Source organism: Microchirus variegatus, assembly GCF_963457635.1.
Source record: "Microchirus variegatus genome assembly, chromosome: 1".
Taxonomy (NCBI): Eukaryota; Metazoa; Chordata; class Actinopteri; order Pleuronectiformes; family Soleidae; genus Microchirus; species Microchirus variegatus.
The window spans coordinates 9,212,007-9,238,569 of NC_139802.1; the positions used below are offsets into that span (position 1 = coordinate 9,212,007).

A 26,563-nucleotide genomic window follows, 5' to 3' on the forward strand; every position below is an offset into this window, starting at 1 on the left:
TTGTCTATTTTTCATAAAACCTGTTTGGTCTTCATCTATTAATAGTGGCATTGCAGTTTCCATTCTTTTGGTTAGGATGGTTGCGTAAAGTTTATAATCCGTGTTTAAAACACTAATAGGTCTGAAGCTACTACACTCCGTCCTGTCCTTTCCATCCTTAGGGATGACTGATATAAAAGCCTCGTTCCAAGAAGGGGGAAGAGAGCCTTCTTTTAAAACATAATTGAAACAGGTTACAAGTAAAGGGAGCAGATGTTCTTTTATGGATTTGTACCATTCTGGGGGGAAACCATCGGTACCGGGTGACTTGTTAGCATTAAGACTTGTAATAGCCTTTTCTATTTCTTCTACTGTTATTGGGGAGACAAGTTTATCATTAATTTCTTTACCAAGTACAGGAAGGTCTAGGGAGTTTAAAAATTCAAGTATAGTCGTTTCATTACTATGTTCTTTTTGAGAATATAAAGATGTATAATAATTTTCAAAAGCCGTTTGTATACCATCAATACTAGTAGTAATCTTTTTTGTAACAGGGTCTCTAATCTTGTGGATTGTATTTTCAGCTTGTTGTTTTCTGAGCCTCCAAGCTAACAGCTTTGTCGCTTTAGGGCCTGAATCGTAATATCTTTGCTTCATAAATCTAATATTTTTCTCAACTTCCTCGCTTAATATTTTATCTATTTCTTGCTTTAAATTTCTGATTTTATTTATGATACTGGACTCTTTATTGACAATTTGTGTTCGCTCTAAATCTATTAATTCTTCCTGCAGTTTTGATAATTTTGTTGCTTTTATCTTTTTTAACATTGATGTCCTGGCTATGATTTTGCCCCTGAGAACGGCTTTAGCTGCATCCCATAGAATACTAGGATTCACATCTCCGGTATCATTATCCTGTAAATATGAGTTTAAATCAGACACTATTGAATTCCTAAAAGCAGGATCGTTCAACATACCGGTGTTGAGTCTCCACAGTGTTTTGCGCTGTTTACTGTCTAAGTGTAACGTCAGATAAATTCCAGAGTGGTCCGAGAGGTCTCTCGGGCCCATTCTACAATCCCTTACTCTATGTAAATCCCCACCATACATAAAGCAATAGTCGATTCTAGAGTGAACTGAGTGTCGCGCAGAATAAAAAGTGTAGCCTGGGACCGATCCATGCACAAACCGCCATACATCATTCAGTCCAAGGTCTTTTAGTACTTTATTTATATATTTCTCAGTAGTGTTACTTTTTCTCTTTCTATTTGTTGTATCTAGTAGGGGTTTAAGTAGCATGTTAAAGTCTCCGGCACATATTAGAGTCCCATATGTTTCAGAGGCTATCAAATCAAACACCTTTCTGAAAAATGATTTATCACTCCCAGGGGGGGCATACACATTAAAGAGGGTCACTTCTTTTTGATCTATTTTTCCTTTAACGAGAATGAATCTACCATCTTTATCACTTATTTGGGATATAAATTCGAATCTGGTCGAATTTGAAATTAGTACAGCAACTCCCCTCCGTTTTCCGTTTTTAAATGAAGAGTAAAAAGAGTTCCTAAAGCCCATTTTTTTTAGTTTTTCGTGTTCAGGACCAGAAAGGTGAGTTTCTTGCCAAAATGCAATGTTTACCTTCTCCTTTTTTAATTTAGTTATCATTTTACTTCTTTTGATCGGATTATTCAGCCCATTTACATTCAATGACAGTATGTTATAGTGTTGGTATTGCATTATGTGTATTCACCGCACATTGCACTTGAAATATCCCAGACCTCAAAACACAGAAAATAAAGTAGAACAAGAAAACTAGAACTATAAAACAGAACATCAAACTGAGCTTCCAACAAGTAAGGTGACATGTCACCTCGACAGTGAGGGGAGCAGGCCACAAGGTGGGGCCCCTCTGTAGCAAAAAGTGTGAAAAAAGAGAAGAAAGAAAGTCTCGTGGCTCTCTGTCTGTACGCACCGTAGGTATCAGCCTTGTACAGTGTATTTGTTAAGTCAAAAGAAAATGCTGGACAGGGGTTTAAATGTTATTAATCCTTGTAGAGGGTAGCCTTAATCCTCGGGTTTATATATATAACAAAAAAAGAAGCAGACCATGCAAAAATAAAATAAAAATATGCGAGTGACTTATCTCACCGTCAGATCCGATAATGAAAAAAAAAAGACAGTTAAACCGTTCACCCGTCCTCCTGTGCTGCTCCCGACTCCGTCCTGCGGTACTCCTTTAGTTTTTCCTGGATCTGCCTCTGGTGTCGGTCCTTGTCTCTGCCGCGACGGGTCTCCGTTGTTTCCCAAGGGAGCAGCTGGGCCAGTGTTTCCTCCGTAACACCTGCACTCTTGGTCCCGCGAGTAACTTCTCCCACGGTAAATCCCCGCTTGCGCAGATCCTCCGCAGCATGCACCGCAGTGTTGTACATGACGGTGCCCGTTGCAAAGAAGACGCGCATCCTGGTTAGTGGTGTCTGGAAGCGTATTCCCCTCTCCTTCAGCGCCTTCTTGATGGGTGTATATTCCTTCCGCTTGTTTAGCACATCCGTCGCATAATCATGGTCAAAAAATACTCGTTTGTTTTGGACACGCAGTTCCTTTTTCCAAGCTGTATGGAGAACTTTCTCCTTCACTGAAAAACGGAGGAACCGGACCACTATCGAGCGTGGAGGGGCACCTGCAGGCGGTTTTGGTGCCAGAGCGCGATGAGCGCGCTCTATACCCAGGTCACGGTCCCTATCTAAGGGCAGACTGTCTCCGAGTTCGGTCTTAATCAGGTTTTCAACGAAGGTTACAGCGGATGTACCTTCGGCGTCCTCCGGGACGCCATATATCCTAACGTTGTTGCGCCTGGAGCGACCCTCAAGATCAGACACTTTATCCCGCAGAGCTCGTTGGTCGCGAAGCAGTTGGTTGAGGGCGTCCTTCACTCCAATGTCCCATCTTTCCATATCGGCCATGTTTTCCTCCATCTCATCAACGCGTTTCACCGCGCCCTCAATCTGGCCCTCCGTAACTTGCATTTTCCGATCTATTTCAGTGGAAAAATCCTCCATTTGTTTTTTAATGTCCTCCCGAAAACTGGCATGGAAGTCGGAGAGGTCTTTTTTCAATTCGGCACGGAACGCTGCCATCCCCGCGGTCATGACTTCGCCCACGGCTACACGGATTAGGGCCAAAGTATCGCCTTCTCCGGGGCCGCCATCTTGACCTGCTAAAGTTTCGCTAGCCGCGACTTCTTTGTCGATTTGCCGATCGGCGTTGTTCCTTAACCCATATCCGCATTTCCTACTTTTATCCCCATCCATTCTTATTCAGTGTGTATCAATTTGAATGAGCAAAAACGCTTGAATTAGGGGGAATTAAAAGGCTGGTACCGGAGCTCTGTTTCTAAGCTGTCATGCTGTGTCGCGCGCCACCGGAAGTCCAAAATATTATTATATATTGTATATATTTTTTAATCATTTTTAAAGACATGCCTACAACTGCACACATTTTGTTTCTCCCACTCTCACCATCTATGCATTATCTGCTCTCTGGCTACTCGTCCACTCCACACAACACTTATATTGTTGCTCCATAATTGAGTTTAGTGTGTGGTGTGAGTGAATCGAAACACGGTAATGCAGTAGGGAAAAAGAGTTCTGCTGTTTGTTTGTTTTTTAACTATCAGCTATCTTTTCTGCTGTGTCGGCTGCAGGAGCTGGAGTTGCGCTGGCAGGAATACTACGAGCTGGTCACTCTTCTGCTCCAGTGGATGCGCCACCATGTCATGATCTTTGAGGAGAGAAAGTTCCCCGCCAGCTATGAGGAGATCGAGGTGAGCTGATGTGATGATATTATGTGAATATTATGCCTCTAGAATGAAGATTTTGAGATTTACATCTCAGTCGTGGGTGTTGTCAATAATGATTTTAATAATATAAGATTTTTTGCATCCGTCCATTGTTTGATCAAAGAACAGACTTGCTGAACATAATGGTAGCAGCCAAAACGAACATAATGTTTTGCTCTAATCCTCAGATGAATAACCACCCTACCACTCCCTGTCACTGCTACAGAATAAAAGCATAGCGTGACTTCTATTTTGTCCCCTTTTTTGCGGTCAGTTGTCTTTGAAGTCTTATTATCAGCAGCATCAGCACTTCCCTAAAACACCAGTCAAAAAGCCTACATCCAGTCAGTTGAATAAATTATTTTGAGTAAATTCTTTTCCCAGGCAATTTCTTCCAACGATGTTATTTGATTTATTCTAAGTTGAATTTAATTAACACCAGTCACGGGGAAGCATAAATGATGCCTTCAAATGTTGCCTCAGGGTTTGCAGGACATTCGATGTTGCTTAAATTTGACTCATTGATAGAGCATCAAATGAACAAAAAGGAAAATCTAAATTGTTAATTTATATGTGTATTTTTTGTCATTTAGCTTCTGTGGCGCCAGTTCTTGAAGTTCAAAGAGACAGAGCTGCCAGTGAAAGAGACCGACAAGAACAGGTCTAAACACATCTACCAGTCCTTTGAGGCAAGCTGACCCAATCTCTACACCCTTTTGTATTATATTGTATTTGTAATGCCCTTTTCTGATGAGAATGACTCATACTGTATGTTATACTTCCACCTTGCTGCAGAGTGCTGTGCATGCAGGTCAGGTGAAGGTCCCTCCAAGCTACCATCCCATCGATGTGGAGAAAGAATGGGGTCGACTCCACGTTGCCATCCTGGAGAGAGAGCGACTGCTGAGGACAGAGTTTGAGAGGTATGGACAATAATAATAATAATAATAATAATAATAATAATATAGAAGAGTAAATTGACTAAATCTGTTATCATTGGTAACTGTGATATAACCTTCCTTCTGTATGTGTGGTGTTTTGTTTCACGTTTTCATGGTCAGTTCTGGTATTAGAGAACCACCCCACCTGCTGGTGGTGTACTGTAACTAAAGCTTCAAAGTTAAAGCAGAATAAGATGGAAAAACAGTTCTTGCTTTGTGAAGTTGATCAAATCAAAATGAGAAAAATTGTATTCACGATTGGACTGGAGAGTTATAATGAGGTCTGATTAAATACTTTATATGTTTTTCTACTGAACTTCGGTTGAGTTATGCCTGGCACGCTGTGCGGCTCATGTCACAAGATTATTCAGTCATCTAATAGCCTTGTTTATGGCTCTGAGAATAGGAATGACTGAATAAGCAGACTGAAACAGAGACATTTTCATCCTACTCTGAGGCTTTTCCATTGGACATAATGGCAGTGTGAGACGAGAGAACCAATCTCTCCACAAGCTGGAACTCTAATGTGCAGTTAGAGACGGCCTTTGTGACTGACCCTTACATATTAGAGTATTTGCTACAACGTAAAAGTCTGTAAGTGTTTTGACTGATATGTCGCCAGCTCAAGATTCAAGACGCAAGATAGTCTTGGAAGGAGGGAGTTGAAAATGTTGAATAACAAACGCCTATAATTCTTATCTGTTCTACTTTTTTTTTTTTTTAATCCAGACTTGAGAGGCTGCAGAGGATTGTCAGTAAAGTCCAGATGGAGTCTGGATTGTGTAATGACCAACTCAGCCACCTGGAGACCCTGCTTCAGACGGTGAGTGGTATTGATTAGAAAATATAGACCTAAGTATGATATGTAATACTTTTCTAAATATAATATATAATACTTTTTTCCTGACTTATTTATTTTTCATTGTTTTACTTACTACAAAAAGATGAACCTTTCAATGTTAAGGTTTCTTTTTGGCTCTTCTCTCTTTAGGACATTCGTCTGATGAACGCAGGGAAACCACCTCAGCACACAGCAGAAGTAGAAAGAGAGCTGGACCAGGCAGAAAAAATGATCCGCCTCCTCTTCAATGATGTGCAGATCCTTAAGGATGGGCGCCACCCTCAGGCTGATGAAATGTACCGCAAGTGGGTGCTGCCTGTATTACATTTAACTGAACTTTTAATAGTGTCCATTTTATACAATGCAGTTCAGAGTATTGGTCCATAAAGTAAGATGATGTCTTTAATGTCCACAGGGTGTACCGCATTCATGAGCGCCTGGTGAACCTGCGCAGTGACTACAACCTCCGTCTGAAGTCCACTGTGACCACCACTCAGGTCAAATTGGTGAGCTCCCAGCAGTCCACCACAAAGATACGGCCCGAGTTGGACGATGTGACTCTGCGCTACGTTCAAGACCTGCTGGCCTGGGTAGAGGAGAATCAGCGGCGCATCGATGAATCTCAGTGGGGATCTGATCTTCCTACTGTGGAGTCCCAGCTCGGCAGCCACAGAGGCCTGCATCAGACCGTGGAGGACTTCCGATCCAAGATAGAGCGAGCTAAAGCAGACGAGGTAGTCTCCCTATGAGAGCTCACACTGTGGTGTTAATTTTACAGTTAAAAAAAATGTTAAAGTAACCATGTTGCATCTCTCATGCACTGCAGAACCAACTCTCTCCTGTCAGTAAGGGCACATACAGAGAATACCTGGGTAAACTGGACCTTCAGTATGGCAAACTACTGGTGAATAATTCCATATTTCATTCATTGATTTGGGAGAAATATTGAAATGTTTCTCACTGTGCTGAATATAAATATTTCGTTTTTTTAATAATTTGGTGAATTTTTGGTGTTTATTTTCTTTCAGAACTCCTCCAAGTCCCGTCTGAGGAACTTGGATTCACTCCATGCCTTTGTCAGCGCTTCCACTAAGGAACTAATGTGGTTGAATGACAAAGAGGAGGAGGAGGTCAACTTTGACTGGAGTGACAGAAACTCCAACATGACTGCTAAAAAAGATAACTACTCTGTGTGTTTCTTTTTTCATAAATAGTTAGTCAGCACATTAATTCATACACATTTTATTTAGGTTGTAATGAACTTTTCATGTGAATTTTTCAGGGTCTCATGCGAGAGCTGGAGCTTAGGGAGAAGAAGGTCAATGACATCCAGACCTTGGGAGACAAACTTGTCAGGGATGGACATCCTGGCAAGAAGACAGTTGAGGTAATTACTCTCTTGAACTCCCATTAGATAGTTGAAATCTACATAAAGTACAAAACCTTCTGAGTGATGCCTCAACCTATCCTTATGATCCGTATTAGGCCTTCACAGCTGCCTTGCAGACTCAGTGGAGCTGGATCCTGCAGCTGTGCTGCTGCATTGAGGCTCATCTCAAAGAAAACACAGCCTACTATCAGGTATGAATTCTTTAGAAAGACATCAGTGGACACATCCGATGGCCCTGAATGAAACATGCATCAACATATATCCTGTTCTCCATATCCTTGCAGTACTTTACTGACGTCAAAGAGGCTCAGGACAAGATGAAGAAAATGCAAGAGACCATGAAAAAGAAATACAGCTGTGATCGCTCTACAACAGCCACACGCCTGGAGGATCTACTACAGGATGCTATGGTAAGTTATGTATGATTACAGTCATGAACTTCATAGTATATAATATAATAACCTGGTGTTAATCATTAAAATGCATAATTGGCCTGGTTATATTTTATCTGTTGGCTTCAAATATTGTTATTCTAATTAAGTTGACTTGACTTCTTTTCTACAGGAAGAGAGAGAGCAGCTGAATGAATTCAAGACCATGGTGACCGGCCTGAACAAGCGAGCCAAGTCCATCATCCAGCTAAAGCCGCGTAACCCCACCACCCCCATCAAAGGCAAACTGCCCATTCAGGCCGTCTGTGACTTCAAGCAACAGGAGGTGAGAAAACCTACTGAATGCAGACAGCCCCGAATGGTCATAGCTGTGAGCTATGAGTCCGCTAAAGCCTCTGAACTTGGATTCTGTTTCAGATCACTGTCCATAAAGGAGATGAGTGTGCTCTCCTCAACAACTCCCAGCCCTTCAAGTGGAAGGTCCTGAACCACTCTGGTCATGAGGCCGTGGTGCCCTCTGTCTGCTTCCTTGTACCTCCAGTCAACAAGGAGGCTGTGGACAGTGTGTCCAGGTGAGAACACATAAAAAAAAAAAAAGCAGATTCAGTCACCAATAATTTCCAAGACACCAAAAGAACAGTTTTTTGATATGTGGTCTTGTGGTTTTATAACAATTGCTGCCTCAGATAATTTGATTTGTGACTCTGTTTTATAACAGACAGCAAACACAGTACATGTCCGATTGGTAACCCATTAAGTGAAGTGTTTTGTCCTCTCAGAGAAATAGTACAAAATCTCAATATAAAAGTTTATTTAGTAAAGCTACAGTATGTCATTTTTGTCACCCTCCGGAGTTATTTAGCAGTGAAATCCACTTTGTGCCATGGGAATGTAGCTGTACTGTAGTTGTGTGGAGCCGATATTTATAAAGATAATTATATGAGCTTATTTGGCAATTTCTTGATGTAACGGACATGAAAAAAGCTAAGCACCACAGCTGTAATACTTATGCTGTTTGTTTCTGTGCCCTCGCCTAGTCTGGATGGGGGTCATCAGCAGATGGTGACCATGTGGCAGATGTTCCATATAGACATGAAGAGCCTTCTGTCATGGCAGTACCTGATGAGAGACTATACCCAGATACGTTCCTGGAACATCTCCATGGTGAGTATTAACACCACTAAACAGAATGTATCTATATTTCATGATTCTCAATGAAATCTGGCTCCATGACCACAAATACATAACTAAATCAATCAAATTATAGTATCTTCAAGTTCCTGGCTTCATAACCATTTTCCCTCCATCCTGTGCAGTTAAAGACCATGAAACCAGAGGAATATAGGCTGATAATGAGGAACCTGGAGCTGCACTACCAGGACTTCATGCGCGACAGCCAGGACTCAGAGCTCTTTGGCCCCGAGGACCGCATTAAGGTTGAGGGCGACTACAACAGGTCGACCCAGCATTTCAACAGCCTGCTTCGCTCCATGGAGAAAGGTAAAAAGCTTCTCTAAGCACCAAACATGCTTTTTGAAAATTATTCTTGGTTATGTCAAGGGATTTATACCAACTTCATAATGCGTCAATTCACCTTTCAGGACAAATGATGGTTAGGCTGAAAGGTGAGTGATGTAAGGCTAGTCAAAGCTAAAGCTCACCAGCTACTGTACTGTGTGTACACGCTTTCAAGCCTTGGATGAGATATACCAGAAGTGTTTACAGTAGTATCTTGTGTGATAGCATGACATTTTTTTTTGCAGATCTGCACCGAATAGAACCAGTGTCTTTTGGAGTATGTTTTAGAGTATGTTTTGCTTCTTGTCTTGCAGCGACATGATCAATTATAGCGTGATTACTTGCTTTGTTTACCATTTGTTGTAGATCTATGGCGCACATGGAGCTGCTTGTGTTTCAGCCACAACAAATGAACAACTGCATGTACAGTCAAGCTTCAATGCACTGCAGTGAAACATTGGACTGAAAATGTGAATGTTTACTGAAACAAACAAGTTTAAATTACAAATGCACAAAAATCTGAGTTACTTTCAATCTTTTCACTAAGTTTGCATTACTGGCCCTCTGGTCCTTCATGCTTACCTGCAGGCTGAAAATGATTTTGTCTGTTTCTGTTCTGATCTGATCAAATACACATGTTCACTGCACAGGTCAACAAGACGAGACCCTGTGTAAGAACTACATGTCTGAGATCAAAGACCTGCGTCTGAATATCGAGAACTGCGAGGCTCGGACTGTGGCTCGCATACGCAAACCTTTGGATAAGGAGCCTCTGAAAGAATGTGTTCAGAAGTCGACAGAGCAGAAGGTAAATGAATCTTACTGTAGTTAGGATGGAGGACGCAAGAAATGTGTCATCTTCTTTCTGCTGCTGCTTTTTGAATCTGGGCTGTTCTCACTCAGTCTCTTTGCATAGTGTTAACTCTCGCTGTCTTCCTCTGCTGAACAGAAAGTCCAGGTGGAGCTCGAGGTCCTGAAGAAGGACCTTGACAAGGTGACTGAGAGGACAGAGGAGGTCTTATGCTCCCCTCAGCAGCCTGCCTCAGCTCCCATGCTGCGCTCAGAACTTGACATCACTGTGCAGAAGATGGATCACGCCTATATGCTCTCCTCCGTTTATCTTGAGAAGTGAGTCCACAGTTCTGCTGCGCTTAAGAGAATTTTCACTCATGTTCCAATGTCATACTTATTTATTTGACTATTGTTTCTCATCGCAGACTGAAGACAGTGGAAATGGTCATCCGCAACACACAGGGGGCTGAGGGAGTTCTCAAGCAGTATGAGGACTGCCTGCGTGATGTTCACACAGTACCCAATGATGTCAAGGAAGTTGAGAATTATAGAGCAAAGCTTAAGGTAAACTGCGTACTAATGCATTTAGAGGAAGTGATTCCATATGAAATACACAAAGAACTGTTCTTTCAGCCTAGTTTTTCATTATAAATTTGATCAGGCTTGTGACTTTTTCTCTTAATCTTGTTTGAACCCATAGAAAATGCGGGTTGAAGCTGAGAATGAACAGCCAGTGTTTGATTCCCTGGAGGAGGAGCTGAAAAAAGCCTCTGTCGTGAGTAACAAGATGTCCCGCGTACACAGCGAGCGCGACGCCGAGCTGGACCACTATCGCCAGGTTCTGTCGAGTCTTCAGGACCGCTGGAAGGCTGTCTTCACCCAGATGGACCTCCGACAGAGGGAGCTAGAGCAGCTCGGCCGTCAGCTTGGCTACTATCGCGAGAGCTATGATTGGCTGATCCACTGGATTGGTGATGCGAAGCAAAGGCAGGAGAAGATCCAGGCTGTGTCCATCACTGACAGCAAAACTCTGAAAGATCAGCTTGCCCAGGAGAAGGTGTGATTTTGGTTATTTTGTTATGTTGGAGCATGGTTTAAAAAGCTTTTTACATGGAATTATGAAGTCTCATAAAAAAAAAAACTTAAACATATATTTGTTCAAAAACAGAAACTGCTGGAGGAGATTGAGATGAACAAAGACAAAGTTGATGAGTGTCAAAAATATGCTAAAGCATACATTGATACCATCAAGGTAAGTATTGCTTTTGAGTAATTGGGAACGTTAAGTAAAAGTGTCTGTGGCATCACTGATGTTTGGAGACGGTTTCTTCATCAAATAGGATTATGAACTCCAGTTGGTCGCCTACAGAGCTCACATGGAGCCTCTCGCTTCTCCCATGAAGAAAACCAAAATGGATTCTGCCTCTGACAGTATTATTCAGGAGGTATGATTTCTTAAAATCATATTGTTTCAGTTTCTAAAAAAGTGTTTATATTTGGATAAAGGTTACTTTTATTTAATAGTGCATTGGTCAAACAGTGCATTGAGCCCGACAATAACACACTTGTAAAAGCTTTTTGTTTCTCCCTGTATCAGTATGTAACTCTGAGGACCAGGTACAGCGAGCTGATGACGCTGACTAGTCAGTACATCAAGTTCATCACTGACACACAGCGCCGCTTGGAGGACGAGGAGGTGCGTGACAACTGGCTGAGGATCCCAAACAAACTAAACTCTAACGTTAAGCTAACCAACCAACAAAATATTGACCAAGCGACAAACGATTTTTATCGCAGACCACAAAATGCATGCACACACCTCTCTCTGTGTGTCTTACACGCACGCATGCACCCACACAGACATTATATTAATGTGCGGTTGACAAACAGTTCCTTTGCATTAGTTATGCATGAAACATTGGCATGCTGTAGCTGAACAAACATTTGAGGACAGAAGAGAGCAAATGAAAACATTCGTTTGCTGTACAAAACAAAATAAGTAGCCACAAATATCATGTATGAGGTTTGACTGTAACCATCACATAGAGTGATGTAAATAAATTATTATTTAGTTGCCATCAAGACCCTACATGTCCAAATCAAATACATCGCAGCGTATGCACAGAAATGCATAAGCAACTCTCTTTCCATCCATTGTGTGTATTGTGCCATTGGTGAGTTTAAACATGGGGTTCTTTCTTTCACTTGTTTTTCCTTTAATTTTCCTTTTCTTTCTTATTCCACTGCCCATTCTATTTTTTCCTAATTTAAAATCAGAACAGGGACTCTTTGGTTCAGCCTGGTTATCATGGTCTTCAGCAACTCCTTTTTTTTTTTGGTTTCAATTAACACAAGTTTACAGTTTTCTGTTATATTCTAACCCTAATGCTTTGTTTGTTCCTTTGCTTCTCTTAACTGCTTGCCAGTGCTTTGCCATGATGAATGCTTAAAATGTTTGAGCATTAAAGAGGTAAAATATTCAGAGTCTTTCAAGTACTTTGTGTAGTACATCCATTCCCTCTGTCACCCTAACATCTGTGTATGTCTCGAACTGCTTTTCATAGCATGCAACTTTTCTTTCACTGCAGCCTCACTACAAACATCCATAGTGTCCCCCAGTCACTATTGACTCTACATAAGCATTGTCAGCCTATTTACAATGCTCTAAACTTGGCAATTATATTGTATGAACCTACTATGCTTACATTCCATTCCATTCTGTGGCAAAAAAGTGATTTAAAGAACCCCCCAGTGCATGGGATGAAAAATAAATAAATGGTGTGAATAATACTCTTAACATAAAACAGTAGGGTTTTTATGAGAAGAATAAGCTGTTTGCACAGAGATGATCTACGATAACATACACATCAAAATTAGACAATCATGAAAGTAAAGTTTCTGACTGTGGTATATAGTAAGATTGAGAACAAAGATCGACATTTGAGTTGACTATCATTAGTGCTACAGCTACAGTTGCATGCCATATGATTTCCTTGCTGTGTTGTGAAGTGACGTTTTGTTTCCATACATTAATCCTATACATCATCGTCATCGTCACCGCCATCTTTTCCTTGAATTGTCTTGTCATGAATTGTTTTAATTGCATTGTGAATTTAACATCACTTTGATGATTGTGCATCTAATTTGCATCCATTGATTGTTCTTTGAGCTAATTTTAACATTAACATTGCCTGGGTAATGCAGAACATTAAATTGCTCCAGTGTGGTTAGGCTGTGATTACAATAGTAATCACTACTTTAATCCACACTGTTGTGAGCTGGTTAATGTAAAGTGTTACTTTTAATCTATCATGCTTGATTATAATCCTTTCTTTACCATTTGCTTCCACTAATGCAGAAAGCTGCAGAGAAACTCAAAGCGGAAGAACAGAAAAAAATGGCCGAGATGCAGGCTGAGTTAGACAAACAGAAGCAGTTAGCTGCAGCTCATGCAAAGGCCATTGCCAAAGCTGAAAAAGAGGCTCAAGAGCTGAAGCTCAAAATGCAGGAAGAAGTAAGCAGGAGAGAAATTGCTGCTGTAGATGCAGAAAAACAAAAACACAACATCAAGCTGGAACTACATGAGCTGAAAAACCTGTCAGAACAACAGATCAAGGACAAGAGTCAACAGGTGGATGATGCGCTTCAAAGCAGGACCAAGATTGAGGAAGAAATCCGAATTATTAGGATCCAACTTGAAACAACAGTGAAACAAAAGTCTACTGCGGAATCTGAGCTCCAGCAACTCCGCGATAGAGCAGCTGAGGCTGAGAAACTCCGAAAGGCTGCCCAAGAGGAAGCTGAGAAACTCCGCAAACAAGTCAATGAAGAAACCCAGAAAAAGCACATTGCAGAGGAGCAACTCAAAATCAAATCTGAGGCAGAGAAAGAAGCTGCTAAGCAAAAGCAAAAAGCCCTGGAAGACCTTGAAAATCTCAGAAGGCAGGCAGAGGAAGCCGAAAGGCAGGTGAAGCAAGCCGAGATTGAAAAGGAAAGACAAATCAAAGTAGCCCATGTGGCAGCACAGAAGAGTGCTGCTGCTGAGCTCCACAGCAGACACACGTCATTTGAGGAAAAGACCTCAAAGTTAGAAGAATCACTCAAACAGGAGCATGGTGCAGTCCTTCAGCTGCAACAACAAGCAGCACATCTCAAGAAACAACAGGAAGATGCAGAAAATGCCAGGGAAGAAGCAGAAAAAGAGCTTGAGAAATGGAGGCAGAAGGCTAATGAAGCTCTTCGTCTGAGACTCCAGGCTGAGGAAGAAGCTCACAAAAAGAGCCTTACTCAAGAAGATGCTGAGAAGCAAAAGGAGGAGGCCGAACGTGAGGCTAAGAAGAGAGCCAAAGCTGAAGAGTCCGCCCTGAAGCAGAAAGATATGGCTGAGAATGAACTTGAGAGGCAAAGAAAGATAGCCGAGAGCACAGCTCAGCAGAAACTCACCGCAGAACAAGAACTGATTCGACTTAGGGCAGACTTTGACAATGCAGAACAACAGCGAACCCTCCTTGAAGATGAACTTTACCGCCTCAAGAATGAAGTCATTGCAGCTCAACAGCAAAGGAAACTACTGGAGGACGAACTGGCCAAAGTGAGGAGTGAAATGGACATTCTCATTCAACTCAAGTCTAAAGCAGAGAAGGAGACCATGTCCAACACAGAAAAGAGCAAACAACTTCTTGAAGCTGAAGCCTCCAAGATGAAGGACCTGGCTGATGAGGCAAGCAAGCTCCGCGCAATCGCAGAAGAGGCCAAGCACCAGAGACAAGTTGCTGAGGAGGAGGCTGCTCGTCAGAGAGCGGAGGCTGAGAGGATTCTCAAGGAGAAGCTGGCTGCCATCAGTGATGCTACTCGTTTAAAAACAGAGGCTGAAATTGCCCTTAAAGAAAAAGAGGCAGAAAATGAGAGACTCCGGCGACAAGCTGAGGATGAGACTTACCAGAGGAAAGCTCTTGAAGACCAGGCAAACCAGCACAAGCAAGAAATAGAGGAGAAGATAATTCAACTCAAAAAATCATCAGAGGATGAAATGGAAAGACAAAAGGCCATTGTGGATGACACCCTCAAACAGAGGCGGATTGTCGAAGAAGAAATACGAATTCTTAAGCTCAACTTTGAAAAGGCTTCTTCTGGAAAACTTGATCTGGAGCTAGAACTGAACAAACTGAAAAACATTGCAGAGGAGACTCAGCAAAGCAAGCTCCGAGCAGAGGAGGAGGCTGAGAAACTGCGAATGCTGGCCCTTGAAGAGGAGAGGAGGAGGAAGGAAGCTGAGGAGAAGGTTAAGAAGATTGCAGCTGCAGAGAAAGAGGCAGCCAGACAACGCAAGGCAGCCCAAGATGAGCTTGACCGTCTGAAAAAGAAAGCAGAAGAAGCCAGAAAGCAGAAAGAAGAAGCTGACAAAGAAGCAGAAAATCAGATCGTTGCAGCCCAACACGCATCCCTGAAGTGCAGTGCAGCTGAGCAGCAAGTCCAAAGTGTCCTTGCTCAACAAAAGGAAGACAGTCTCACGCTACAGAAGTTTAAGGAAGAGTATGAGAAAGCAAAAAAGCTTGCCAAAGAGGCCGAGGCTGCAAAAGAGAAGGCAGAGAGAGAAGCAGCCCTCCTTCGCCAACAAGCAGAAGATGCAGAAAGGCAAAAAGCAGCTGCAGAGGAAGAAGCTGCAAACCAAGCCCAAGCTCAGGAGGATGCAGAGAGGCTGAGGAAAGAGGCTGAATTTGAAGCTGCTAAACGAGCACAAGCAGAAGCCGCAGCACTGAAGCAGAAGCAGCAAGCTGATTCTGAAATGACAAAGCACAAGAAATTGGCAGAGCAAACGTTAAAACAAAAGTTCCAAGTGGAGCAAGAGCTGACAAAGGTTAAACTTCAGCTAGATGAAACTGATAATCAAAAATCTGTCCTGGATGACGAACTGCAACGCTTGAAGGATGAGGTTGATGATGCTGTCAAACAAAGGGCCCAGGTGGAGGAGGAGCTGTTCAAAGTTAAAGTTCAGATGGAGGAACTACTCAAACTGAAACTCAGGATTGAAGAGGAAAACCAGCGCCTTATCAAGAAAGACAAAGATAACACACAGAAATTCCTTGAAGAAGAAGCTGTAAATATGAAAAAGCTTGCAGAAGATGCTGCTAGAGTCAGTGTAGAAGCCCAAGAGGCTGCACGGTTAAGACAGATCGCAGAGGACGACCTCACTCAGCAGCGAGCTCTTGCAGAGAAAATGCTCAAAGAGAAAATGCAGGCCATACAAGAGGCATCTAGACTCAAAGCTGAGGCAGAAATGCTCCAAAAGCAAAAGGACATGGCTCAGGAGCAGGCACAAAGGCTGCTGGAGGATAAGCAACTAATGCAGCAACGCCTGGATGAAGAAACGGAGGAGTACCAGAAATCACTTGGAGCAGAGAGGAAAAGGCAATTAGAGATCACAGCTGAAGCAGAAAAGCTCAAGCTTCAGGTTTCTCAGCTCAGTGAAGCCCAGGCCAAAGCTGAAGAGGAGGCGAAGAAATTCAAGAAACAAGCTGATACAATCGCTGCCCGTCTTCATGAGACTGAAATAGCCACCAAAGAAAAAGTTACTGTAGTGGAAAAACTGGAAGTCGCCAGACTTAATACCAGCAAAGAGGCAGATGATTTACGCAAATCTATCGCAGACCTAGAAAAGGAGAAGTCTAGACTGAAAAAGGAGGCTGAAGAACTTCAAAATAAGTCTAAAGAGGTATTGTGTCAAAAATGGCATAACAGAGCAGCTTATGTCATTGTAAATTCTGTCTGTAAACTAACACACTTTTCTTCAATTTCCTCTATCCTCTTCTCTGATTTTACTAATCACGATATCACCTTTGATTTTGATTATGATTTTAATGTAAATATTTACAGTGCACTGTGCTCATGCAGATCACACCGTGAATGTGCCTTCACATCCTGGAATGTTTGCCCATTTTAAGACACGCTTCATATTTCTTTCAGTTCAACAACCTGGTTGGAGTTTAGGTCAAAATAAAGGAACACAACATTAATGCCATATTAAACTACATGAATTTAAAAAAAATTTTTTTGAAAGTGCCAAAATTAATTATGTTTCTTATATTTGTTTTCATAAAAGTGTAACATTCGACAACACCCTTTTCCCAGAGTCACCAGACTCTCCATCTGACATCACCATGACACGCACTTGTATGCATAATTGAACAAAAGGTCATTACTTCTATGTATAGTGGTTTCTTTCACAAAACCATCCTGAGACTTACCTCTCTGCCCCTTGTGGCAGAGAACAGAATTACATTGTCTCCATGTTATTATCATAAGAGTAAAATGGTGTGGATTGCTATTTTATTCTTTATAATTAAAATGCACTAGGGAAAGTTGAAAAAGAGTACCCATATGATTATTATGAACGTTAATCTAAATTTGCATACATTTGTATGTAGACTGATGTAGTGCTTTGGGACGTTGTCAGTCCTATTTATTTGTATTCATATTTACAAAGAACCCATTGTGTCTTGCTGATTTATTTGAGGCTCTCAATTAGAGCTGAAACGGTTAATCGATTAGTAAATTAATTGGCAACTATTTTGATAAATGATAATCGGTTTGAAGATTTTTTCATTATTAAAACAAGATTTCTGATTGTTTTAGCTTCCTAAATGTGAATATTTTCTTGGTTTCTTTGCTCCACATAACAAAGAAATCATTCAAACCGAATCATTTTGGTTTGTGGACAAAACGAGACTTTCGAGAACATCATAATTTCCAGCTTTGACAAACACTGATCAACGTTTTTTAACATTTTCTGACATTTTCTGGACCAAATGATTCATCGATTAATCGAGAAAATAATCGACGAAAATAATCGTTAGTTGCACCTCTACTCTCAATGCTTTTCAAGAGCTAGGTGTTAGAACAACTACAATATTTTACTAGTGCAGAAGGTCATCGGTATATTTAAAATTCAAATATATCATTCCATGCGCTTTACATACAAGCAGTCAACTTCAATTGTCCAACTGAAGGCAGACTAGAATTGTGTGTCAAACACTGATTTAAGATCACGCAAGTTTATTTAATTTTTATATTTGTATATATTGCATAAGCAGAGTGCATTGTCAAAGTTGTTATCTATTAATAAAAACAGTTTAAAAAGATTTAAGAAATTTAATATTTATATTATATATATTATAAAATATTTAAAGACTTAAATATGTGGACAACGCCAAAATCATATTCTAACTTGTGTTTTCTCTTGTTTTTTTTTATCAGATTGCTGATGCACAGCAAAAGCAAATGGAGCACGAGAAAACAGTACTCCAGCAGACATTCCTCACAGAGAAGGAAATGCTGTTGAAGAAGGAGAAACTCATTGAAGATGAGAAAAAGAAGCTTGAGAGTCAGTTTGAGGAAGAGGTTAAAAAGGCCAAGGCTCTCAAGGAAGAACAGGAACGGCAGAGACAGCAGATGGAGGAGGAGAAGAAGAAACTCCAGGCTAACATGGATGCAGCTCTAAATAAGCAGAAAGAGGCTGAGACAGAGATGCTTAACAAGCAAAAGGCAATGCAAGAACTGGAAAATAAGAGATTAGAACAGGAAAGGATTCTTGCAGAGGAGAACCAGAAATTGCGTGACAAGCTGCATCAGCTTGAGGAAGCACAGAAAGACCAGCCAACTAGAGAAACTATAACAATGGTTGAGGCAACAAATACAGTTTACAATGGCAGGAATGTCAGTGATGTGATAGACAGTGTTGAGAAACCAGACCCATTGGCTTTTGACGGCATTCGTGAAAAAGTACCTGCAAGCAGACTTCATGACATTGGTCTTTTACCCAAGAAGGAATTTGATAACTTACAAAAAGGCAAAACCACTGTGCAAGAGCTTGGTGAAACTGAACCTCTAAGAAGAATTCTTAAAGGAAAGCATGGCATTGCTGGTGTTTTGACACCATCTAATCAAAAGATGTCCATTTATCAAGCATCGCAAGAGAAAAAGATAACTCCAGGCACAGCTCTGGTCCTTCTTGAGGCACAGGCTGCCACAGGTTTTATTTTAGATCCTGTTGAAAACAAGAAATTCTCTGTCAATGAGGCTGTCAAAGAGGGCTTGATTGGCCCTGAATTACATGACAAAATGCTTTCAGCTGAGAGGGCCGTTGTCGGCTACAAAGATCCATACACTGGTGGGAAGATCTCTGTGTTTGAAGCTATGAAGAAGGGTCTCATGGATCACGATCATGCCATCAGAGTCCTTGAGGCTCAGCTTGCAACTGGTGGCATCATCGACCCTATCAATAGTCACCGTGTACCAAATGAAACAGCCTACAAGCAGGGACAGTATGATGCAGAAATGAATAAGGTCATGCAGAACCCCACAAATGACACAAAGGGATACTTTGACCCCAGCACTCAGGAACCTTTAACCTATTCTGAGCTAATGGCAAGATGCACCACTGACCCTGACACAGGTCTGCTACTCCTTCCAATTACAGATAAGGCTGCTCAGTGCTCAAGTATGTACACAGAGGAGGAGACCAAGGATATGTTCAGCAAAACAGCGGTGTCTGTTCCATTTGGTAGATTCAAGGGAAAGAACGTCACCATTTGGGAAATAATCAATTCAGAGTACTTCACTGAGGACCAGAAAAGGGACCTTCTCCGTCAATACAAGACAGGCAAAATCACTATTGAAAAACTCATTAGGATTGTGATAACTGTGGCAGAGGAGAAAGACAAGAAGAATGAAATTGCATTTGATGGTCTCAGAGCACCTGTCCCTGCCGCTGAGCTTCTTGAATCCAAAACCATTGATAAAGACCTATTCAACAAATTGCAGAAGGGAAAAGCGACAGTCAAAGAGGTGTCTGAAAAGGATCATGTCCGTAAAGCACTGAAGGGTACGAACTGCATTGCAGGTGTAGTTGTTGACTCATCCAAGGAGACAATGTCCTTTTACCAAGCTATGAAGAAGAACGTTATGAGGCCAGGGCCTGCCTTGGTTATGCTTGAAGCCCAAGCAGGAACAGGATACGTAGTTGACCCTGTTCATAATCAGAAGTACACTGTTGATGAAGCTGTCAAAGCAGGTGTTGTTGGTCCCGAGCTGCATGAAAAGCTTCTGTCTGCAGAGAGAGCTGTTACAGGTTACAGAGATCCATACACTGGAAAGACCGTATCTCTGTTTCAGGCTATGAAAAAAGACCTTATACCAAAGGAACAAGGGGTGCGATTGCTTGATGCCCAAATGACCACAGGTGGCATCATTGATCCAGTAAAAAGCTATCATATTTCACATGATGTTGCCTGCAAGAGAAATTATTTCGATGATGAAATGAAGCAGGTTCTGAGCAATCCCACTGATGAAACTAAATGCTTCATTGACCCCAACACTAAAGAAAATGTCACCTACTCACAGCTTTTCAAGAGATGTGTCACTGACAAGAAAACTGGTCTTCAGCTTCTTCCACTTTCTGATGAAGCAATCAATGAAAAGGAGGAGCCAACATACACAGAAGCTCAGGCAAAAGAGGCTATGGCTCAGGCAACTGTTGAGCTTGACTCTGGACCATTTAAAGGCAGAAAGATGACCATCTGGGAAATCATCAACTCTGAATATCTCACTGAGGAACAAAGGCTTGACCTTCTCAGACAATTCAGGTCTGGAAAGATCACAATTGAAAGGATAATCAAAATCTTTATCACAGTTGTGGATGAGAAAGAGGCCAAGAAAAAAGAACAGTTCAGCTTTAAGGGACTCAGAGCTCCTGTCCCAGCAGCCTCTCTGTATGATTCCAAAATCATTGACAAACCCACCTTTGAGCTCCTTCAACAAGGCAAAACAACACCTAACCAAGTCAGTGAGAATCCCAAGGTCAATAAATACCTTCAAGGATCTGATAGCGTTGCTGGTATCTTCCTTCAGCCAACAAAAGAGAAAATGAGCATTTATCGGGCCATGAAGAAAAAGCTCCTCAGACACAACACAGGTCTTTCACTTCTCGAGGCTCAGGCTGCTACTGGGTTCATTGTAGATCCAGTGAAGAACCAGTGCCTCTCAGTTGATGAGGCAGTGAAAGCAGGCCTTGTCGGTCCAGAGCTACATGAAAAACTCCTCTCTGCAGAAAAAGCTGTAACTGGTTATAAAGATCCATTTACTGGCAGCAAAATCTCCCTCTTTGAAGCAGTGCAGAAAGATCTCATCCTGAAGGAGCAAGCCATGCCAATGTTAGAGGCACAAATGGTCAGTGGAGGTATCATTGACCCTGTAAAAAGCCATCGTGTCCCAAGTGATGTTGCATATGACAGAAACATTTTCAGCGAAGAAATTGCTAAGACCCTTTCTGAACCATCAGATGAAAACAAGGTTTTCTCAGACCCAGAAAGTGATGAGAACGTGACCTACAGGCAGCTCAAAGACAAATGTCAGAAAGATCCAGAAACAGGTCTGTACATTCTGCCACTCTCCAAACCCCAGTCTCCAACTATTGTGGAGAAGACCTATCTCTACACAGAGGAACAAACACAGAGTGACCTGTGCAATACCCAAGTTGATATTCCAATCGAGGGCCTTGCTGATAAACCATTGAACCTCTGGGATGTCATGAACTCAAATCTCATTCCACAAAGTGAAAGGCAGAAGCTTATGGATGAATATCGCTCTGGTAAACTCACCAAAGAAAGGATGATCATCATTATTATTGAGATTATGGAGCAGAGAGAGATAGTTAGAAATGACAGCCCATTGTCATACATGACATTACGTAGAAGAATAACCATTGAGGAGCTCTACAGTGCCCGCATCATTGACTTGGAGACATACAACTTCCTTAAGCAGGGCAAGCGGAATATCCATGACATTATGGAGATGACCAATGTGAAACAGTATCTCTATGGCACTGGCTGTGTTGCTGGGGTCACAACTGACTCAAGCTCCAAGATAAGCATATACCAAGCGATGAAGAGAGGTTTCCTCAAACCAGAAGTAGCCATGAGCCTCCTAGAAGCACAAGCTGCTACAGGATTCCTTGTTGATCCAGTTCAGAATGAGACACTAACTGTGGACGAAGCCGTCAGGAAAGGCATTGTTGGCCCTGAGATCCATGACAAACTTTTGTCAGCTGAAAGAGCAGTCACAGGATATAAAGATCCATACAGTTCCAAAATCATCTCTCTTTTCCAAGCTATGAAAAAGGATCTTGTTCCAGAGGATTATGCCCTGAAAATGTTAGAGGCACAAACTGCCACTGGTGGCATTATTGATCCTGAGTTCCAGTTCCATCTGCCGGCAGACATTGCCATTCAGCGTGGTTATATCAACAAGGAAACTAATGAGAGACTGGCTGGAGATGTTAAAGGTTTCATTGACCCTGTCACAGAGGAGAAATTAACATATGCAGAACTGCTAAAAAGATGCAAGTTAGATGGTGGATTGCGCCTCCTTTCCCTGGGAGACAAGAGGCTGACCTTCAAGGGTCTGAGGAAACAAATCACAATGGAGGAACTCATCAGCTCACAAATTATTGACCAGCAGACGGTCACTCAACTGAACGAAGGTCTTCTTACAGTGGAGGAGGTGAGCAAGAGACTGTCAAAGTACCTCGAGGGCACAAGCTGCATTGCTGGTGTGTTTTTAGAGTCCACAAAGGAGCGTCTATCAATTTACCAGGCCATGAAAAAGAACATGATTAGACCAGGAACTGCATTTGAGCTGCTTGAGGCTCAAGCAGCTACCGGTTATGTCATTGATCCGATCAAAAATCTTAAACTGACTGTCAATGAATCAGTGAAAATGGGAATTGTGGGAACAGAATTTAAAGACAAGCTTCTCTCTGCTGAGCGTGCAGTGACAGGGTATAGAGATCCTTACTCGGGCAAGACCATCTCCCTGTTTCAGGCCATGAAAAAAGGTCTCATTCTGAAAGACCATGGTATCCGTCTTCTGGAAGCCCAGATTGCCACTGGTGGAATCATTGACCCAGAGGAAAGTCACAGAGTGCCAGTGGAGGTGGCCTACAAACGTGGCTTCTTTGATGAGGAAATGAATGAGATCCTGACAGATCCGTCTGATGACACCAAAGGTTTCTTTGATCCCAACACAGAGGAAAACCTAACGTACCTCCAGCTCATGGAAAGGTGCATCACCGATCCTGACACAGACCTGGTGCTCTTGCTATTGAAAGACAAGAAGCGGGAAAGGAAGACCTCCTCCAAATCCTCAGTTCGTAAACGCAGAATTGTCATTGTAGATCCAGAGACGGGCAAAGAAATGACCGTGTATGAGGCCTACAGGAAGGGACTCATTGACCATCAAACCTACTTGGAGCTTGCTGAGCAAGAGTGTGAATGGGAAGAGATTACAATGACTTCCTCTGATGGTACTGTCAGATCCATCATCATTGACAGGAGATCAGGGAGACAGTATGATGTTGATGATGCTCTTGCACGTGGCCTCATTGACCAGAAGTCTCTTGATACATACCGATCTGGAAATCTGTCCATCACAGAATTCGCTGACAAGCTTTCTGGAAATATAGGGGGATCCCGTTCTCGAACCTCCTCATTTGGTTCCACCGCTGGTTCCTCTTACTCCTCTCCCATGAGCCCTATACCCTCCATCAAGGCACCTGCAGTAATATGGAATGACCCATCAGAGGAGACTGGCCCGATAGCAGGAATATTGGACGTTGACACACTGGAGAAAGTGTCTATCACAGAGGCAATGCACAGAAACCTGGTGGATAATATCACAGGTCAAAGATTGTTGGAGGCCCAGGCATGCACAGGAGGAATAATTGATCCCACAACTGGAGAGAGGCTGCCGGTCACTGAGGCTACAGAAAAAGGTCTTGTGGACAAAGTCATGGTCGATCGCCTCAACCTTGCTCAAAAAGCATTCAATGGATTTGAAGACCCGAGAACTAAAGTAAAGATGTCTGCCTCACAGGCTCTGAAGAAGGGCTGGTTATATTATGAGGCTGGTCAGCGTTTCCTTGAAGTTCAGTATCTGACCGGTGGACTCATTGAGCCTGACGTCGAAGGGAGAGTGTGCATTGACGAAGCCATCAAGAAGGGCACAATTGATGCTCGCACCGCCCAGAAACTAAGAGATGTCGGTGCTTACTCTAAATACATAACATGTCCAAAAACCAAGCTCAAAATCTCCTTCAAAGATGCCATGGACAGAAGTATGGTTGAGGAAGGATCAAGTCTAAGGCTTCTGGAGGCCTCCTCGCAATCCAGCAAAGGCCTTTACAGTCCCTACAATGTGAGTGGCTCTGGATCTGCCTATGGTTCCCGGAGTGGCTCAAGAACTGGATCCCGAACAGGCTCAAGGAGAGGCAGTATCGATGCTGGCACCGGCTTCAGCATGAACCTCTCATCCTCCACCTTCACGTCTTCTTCAACTAGCTATGGCCGCAGATTCTAAATAGCTCCTTCTCTTTCTAACAACCTTTCACTAAGAAGCAACAATCTGAATGAAGTTTCATTCATATTGTTGCTTTACATCTGCATTTCTCACAGGAAAAAAAACATAGTTACAGTAACAAAGAAAATATAATTTATTTATTCTACCCTGCATGTGGTCACTAGTTTTTATTGATTTTCTCATACAGCAGATGTCTAAACATGTGCTTCATTCACAGAGACATACTCTAACCAAGCATTAATAAAGATTTAATTTTAGTACTGACGACAAAGTCAGCTTCTACTTTTAGAGCAAAGCATGAAATTTCAGCGATTTTAAGTGGCTATAGTTTTACACTTTGAAAATAAATTTGTATACTTAAGCTTTCTGAAACTAATATATAATGTATGTATGTCAAACAGAAATATTTTCCAGTATTCCTCGTTTCCTTTGACATTCAAGAGTATTTTCTATTTTTATCTTTTTTTTTTTAGAAGTAATGAGATACTGTATGTCAACATAGTTCTGTTCAGTTGTTTTTTAACAGATTCTAGAATTAAAATTAAAAAACGTAGATGCCTTCAAATTTCGGGAATGTTTGTATAGAATATAAACAGACTACTTTTTTTGTGTATTCGTGATTTTATGTTAAAAAGACAGTGTGAGACACTACAGTGTGAGACACTACAAGAAGTGCCAGAATAATAATTATGCAGAGTTACTTTCACTCCTGTCATTGCTTTATATTCATCTATATTCAGTGGACTTTTGCTTATTTTATTTTTATCATTATTATTATTATTATTATTTTTATTCATACACACCAAGTTTTTGGATTCTTTATTTTCACCACCAAACAAGTGTTCCTGAAAAATCCCAAGATGATGTCAGACTTGATCCTGCTCTCCCATACAGACCCATCCTCCTGTTATTTTGGTTCTTGTAAGTTGAAATAAGTTTTATTTATGTGTGTATTTTTTCTGCTTCTTTCATCCTGCCGTGTACATGTAATGCAATCCCATGATCCCATGTATCCCCCGTCATGATGAACCTTTTCTGTTCAACAATCCTTGTCAGTGTAGTTTACTCTTGCTTCGTCTCTTGTTTTCCCACAGCTGCCTCAGTCCAGTAGACAACATCTGAGCACAGATACTCAGTTGGCCAGTGCTTATGGTCCCCTCATCTTGGATGGATTTGTGAGTCCACATCACGACCATGCAAGAGGACAGGTAAAGTCTACATTTTTGAGAAAATAAATAACATTTTTTTTATTAATTTGTAAAAGATGAAGATAGCTTTTTATTGTTTGTTTGGCGATATTTGTTTTTCATGTTTTGGCTGCCTTGTTTATGTTTATTTTGATTTTAATACATAGCTATTTTTCTTTTGTTTCTAGATCTGCAATTGTGTAAATCCATAATTTCCATTGCTCATCACATTTGAAGAAAGCTGAGGCTGAGTCCACCTGACATCATCTTGGGATGCCTTTTTAGGAACACATTTCACTCATTTTTGTTTTCATGTATTACTTGAATACTAATAGTTAAGTTGATTAAGGATAAACTGCACATCTTCATTTCACCAGTCTTATGTCCACCCATTATCTTCAAGTTCAGCCAAAGCACGAATGAAAGACACGTTGAGATTATTGTCACATTTGAAACACTACACTGCATGAATCTATGTATTATATCAAATTAAATTGTTCTTTTGCAAACTGAAAAAATGCAAACAGCTTTAAGCTTTATTTTTGCTTCTAGTTATTTTTCCACAGCTTCTGTGTTTTTACCTCTTTGAATCCTTATTCTTTGTTTTCACATTTGTATTAGATTTTTTTTGAAATATTAAAGATTTGCCTTGCATGTTTCATTAACTTTTCTAAGGATTTTTGGGGAAACTGTTGATGTAAAATAAAGACAACCGCTGATGATGACTGTGCTAACTTTATTATTAGCAACAAAAAAAAATCACAAACTAACTGTTTTGGGGGCAGATTTTTGCTTTGAATGATACGAGTGGATTTATTGTTTTGAACATAACACTGTTGTAAATAAATATGCTCTGAAGAGGCCCTCTTGTCATCCATATATTGATTCTGATGTATATGAGGACATTTCCAGTATGTTTATTTTCTCATGTTACGTTAGATCATTAAAATGTCCTTTTTTTTTGCTATACTTCCATGTTTAAAGAGCACAGCACTGGTAGAGCTGCTAATTTGATCATATTTTAGAGTAATGTCATATTGTATACACATTTTACCCGTGATGGCATGATTTTCCAATATATTAGTGTTTAAGAAGATGTTATTTAAGAGGAGAAAAACATCAATATTATGTCTTATATTATTATCTCCGATGATGTGGGGATGATAACTAAACCCTGGAACTTGCAAACGAGTTCAATCATTAGCAGCATTAGTAATACTGTATGTGACCACATGAGGGCAGCATTAAACTGACCTGAACTCGCCTTTAAGATGGCAAG

At 41.3% G+C, this 26,563-nt stretch overlaps 1 protein-coding gene across 13 annotated transcripts in view; it reads left to right on the forward strand.

Annotated features, from left to right (window-relative positions):
* LOC310925336 (plectin-like) overlaps positions 1 to 26,147 on the forward strand; it is a 99,820-nt gene extending 73,673 nt beyond the window's left edge. For 8 of the 13 annotated variants that reach the window (XM_083887272.1, XM_083887262.1, XM_083887261.1 and 5 more), the window contains 26 exons: positions 3,680 to 3,799; positions 4,408 to 4,503; positions 4,610 to 4,737; positions 5,485 to 5,578; positions 5,747 to 5,901; positions 6,012 to 6,330; positions 6,423 to 6,500; positions 6,625 to 6,786; positions 6,879 to 6,983; positions 7,082 to 7,177; positions 7,271 to 7,396; positions 7,551 to 7,703; positions 7,796 to 7,950; positions 8,416 to 8,542; positions 8,695 to 8,878; positions 8,980 to 9,003; positions 9,547 to 9,704; positions 9,846 to 10,024; positions 10,114 to 10,252; positions 10,389 to 10,745; positions 10,857 to 10,940; positions 11,029 to 11,133; positions 11,286 to 11,384; positions 13,047 to 16,400; positions 17,942 to 25,305; positions 25,473 to 26,147. In XM_083887272.1, coding sequence (XP_083743398.1) covers positions 3,680 to 3,799; positions 4,408 to 4,503; positions 4,610 to 4,737; positions 5,485 to 5,578; positions 5,747 to 5,901; positions 6,012 to 6,330; positions 6,423 to 6,500; positions 6,625 to 6,786; positions 6,879 to 6,983; positions 7,082 to 7,177; positions 7,271 to 7,396; positions 7,551 to 7,703; positions 7,796 to 7,950; positions 8,416 to 8,542; positions 8,695 to 8,878; positions 8,980 to 9,003; positions 9,547 to 9,704; positions 9,846 to 10,024; positions 10,114 to 10,252; positions 10,389 to 10,745; positions 10,857 to 10,940; positions 11,029 to 11,133; positions 11,286 to 11,384; positions 13,047 to 16,400; positions 17,942 to 24,097 — 12,753 coding nt within the window. In that variant the 3' untranslated portion in view covers positions 24,098 to 25,305; positions 25,473 to 26,147. The remainder of the gene's footprint in view (positions 1 to 3,679; positions 3,800 to 4,407; positions 4,504 to 4,609; positions 4,738 to 5,484; positions 5,579 to 5,746; positions 5,902 to 6,011; positions 6,331 to 6,422; positions 6,501 to 6,624; positions 6,787 to 6,878; positions 6,984 to 7,081; positions 7,178 to 7,270; positions 7,397 to 7,550; positions 7,704 to 7,795; positions 7,951 to 8,415; positions 8,543 to 8,694; positions 8,879 to 8,979; positions 9,004 to 9,546; positions 9,705 to 9,845; positions 10,025 to 10,113; positions 10,253 to 10,388; positions 10,746 to 10,856; positions 10,941 to 11,028; positions 11,134 to 11,285; positions 11,385 to 13,046; positions 16,401 to 17,941; positions 25,306 to 25,472) is intronic. The other 5 variants (XM_083887268.1, XM_083887269.1, XM_083887273.1 and 2 more) reach the window with 3 other exon arrangements.
* Positions 26,148 to 26,563: the final 416 nt, after the last annotated feature.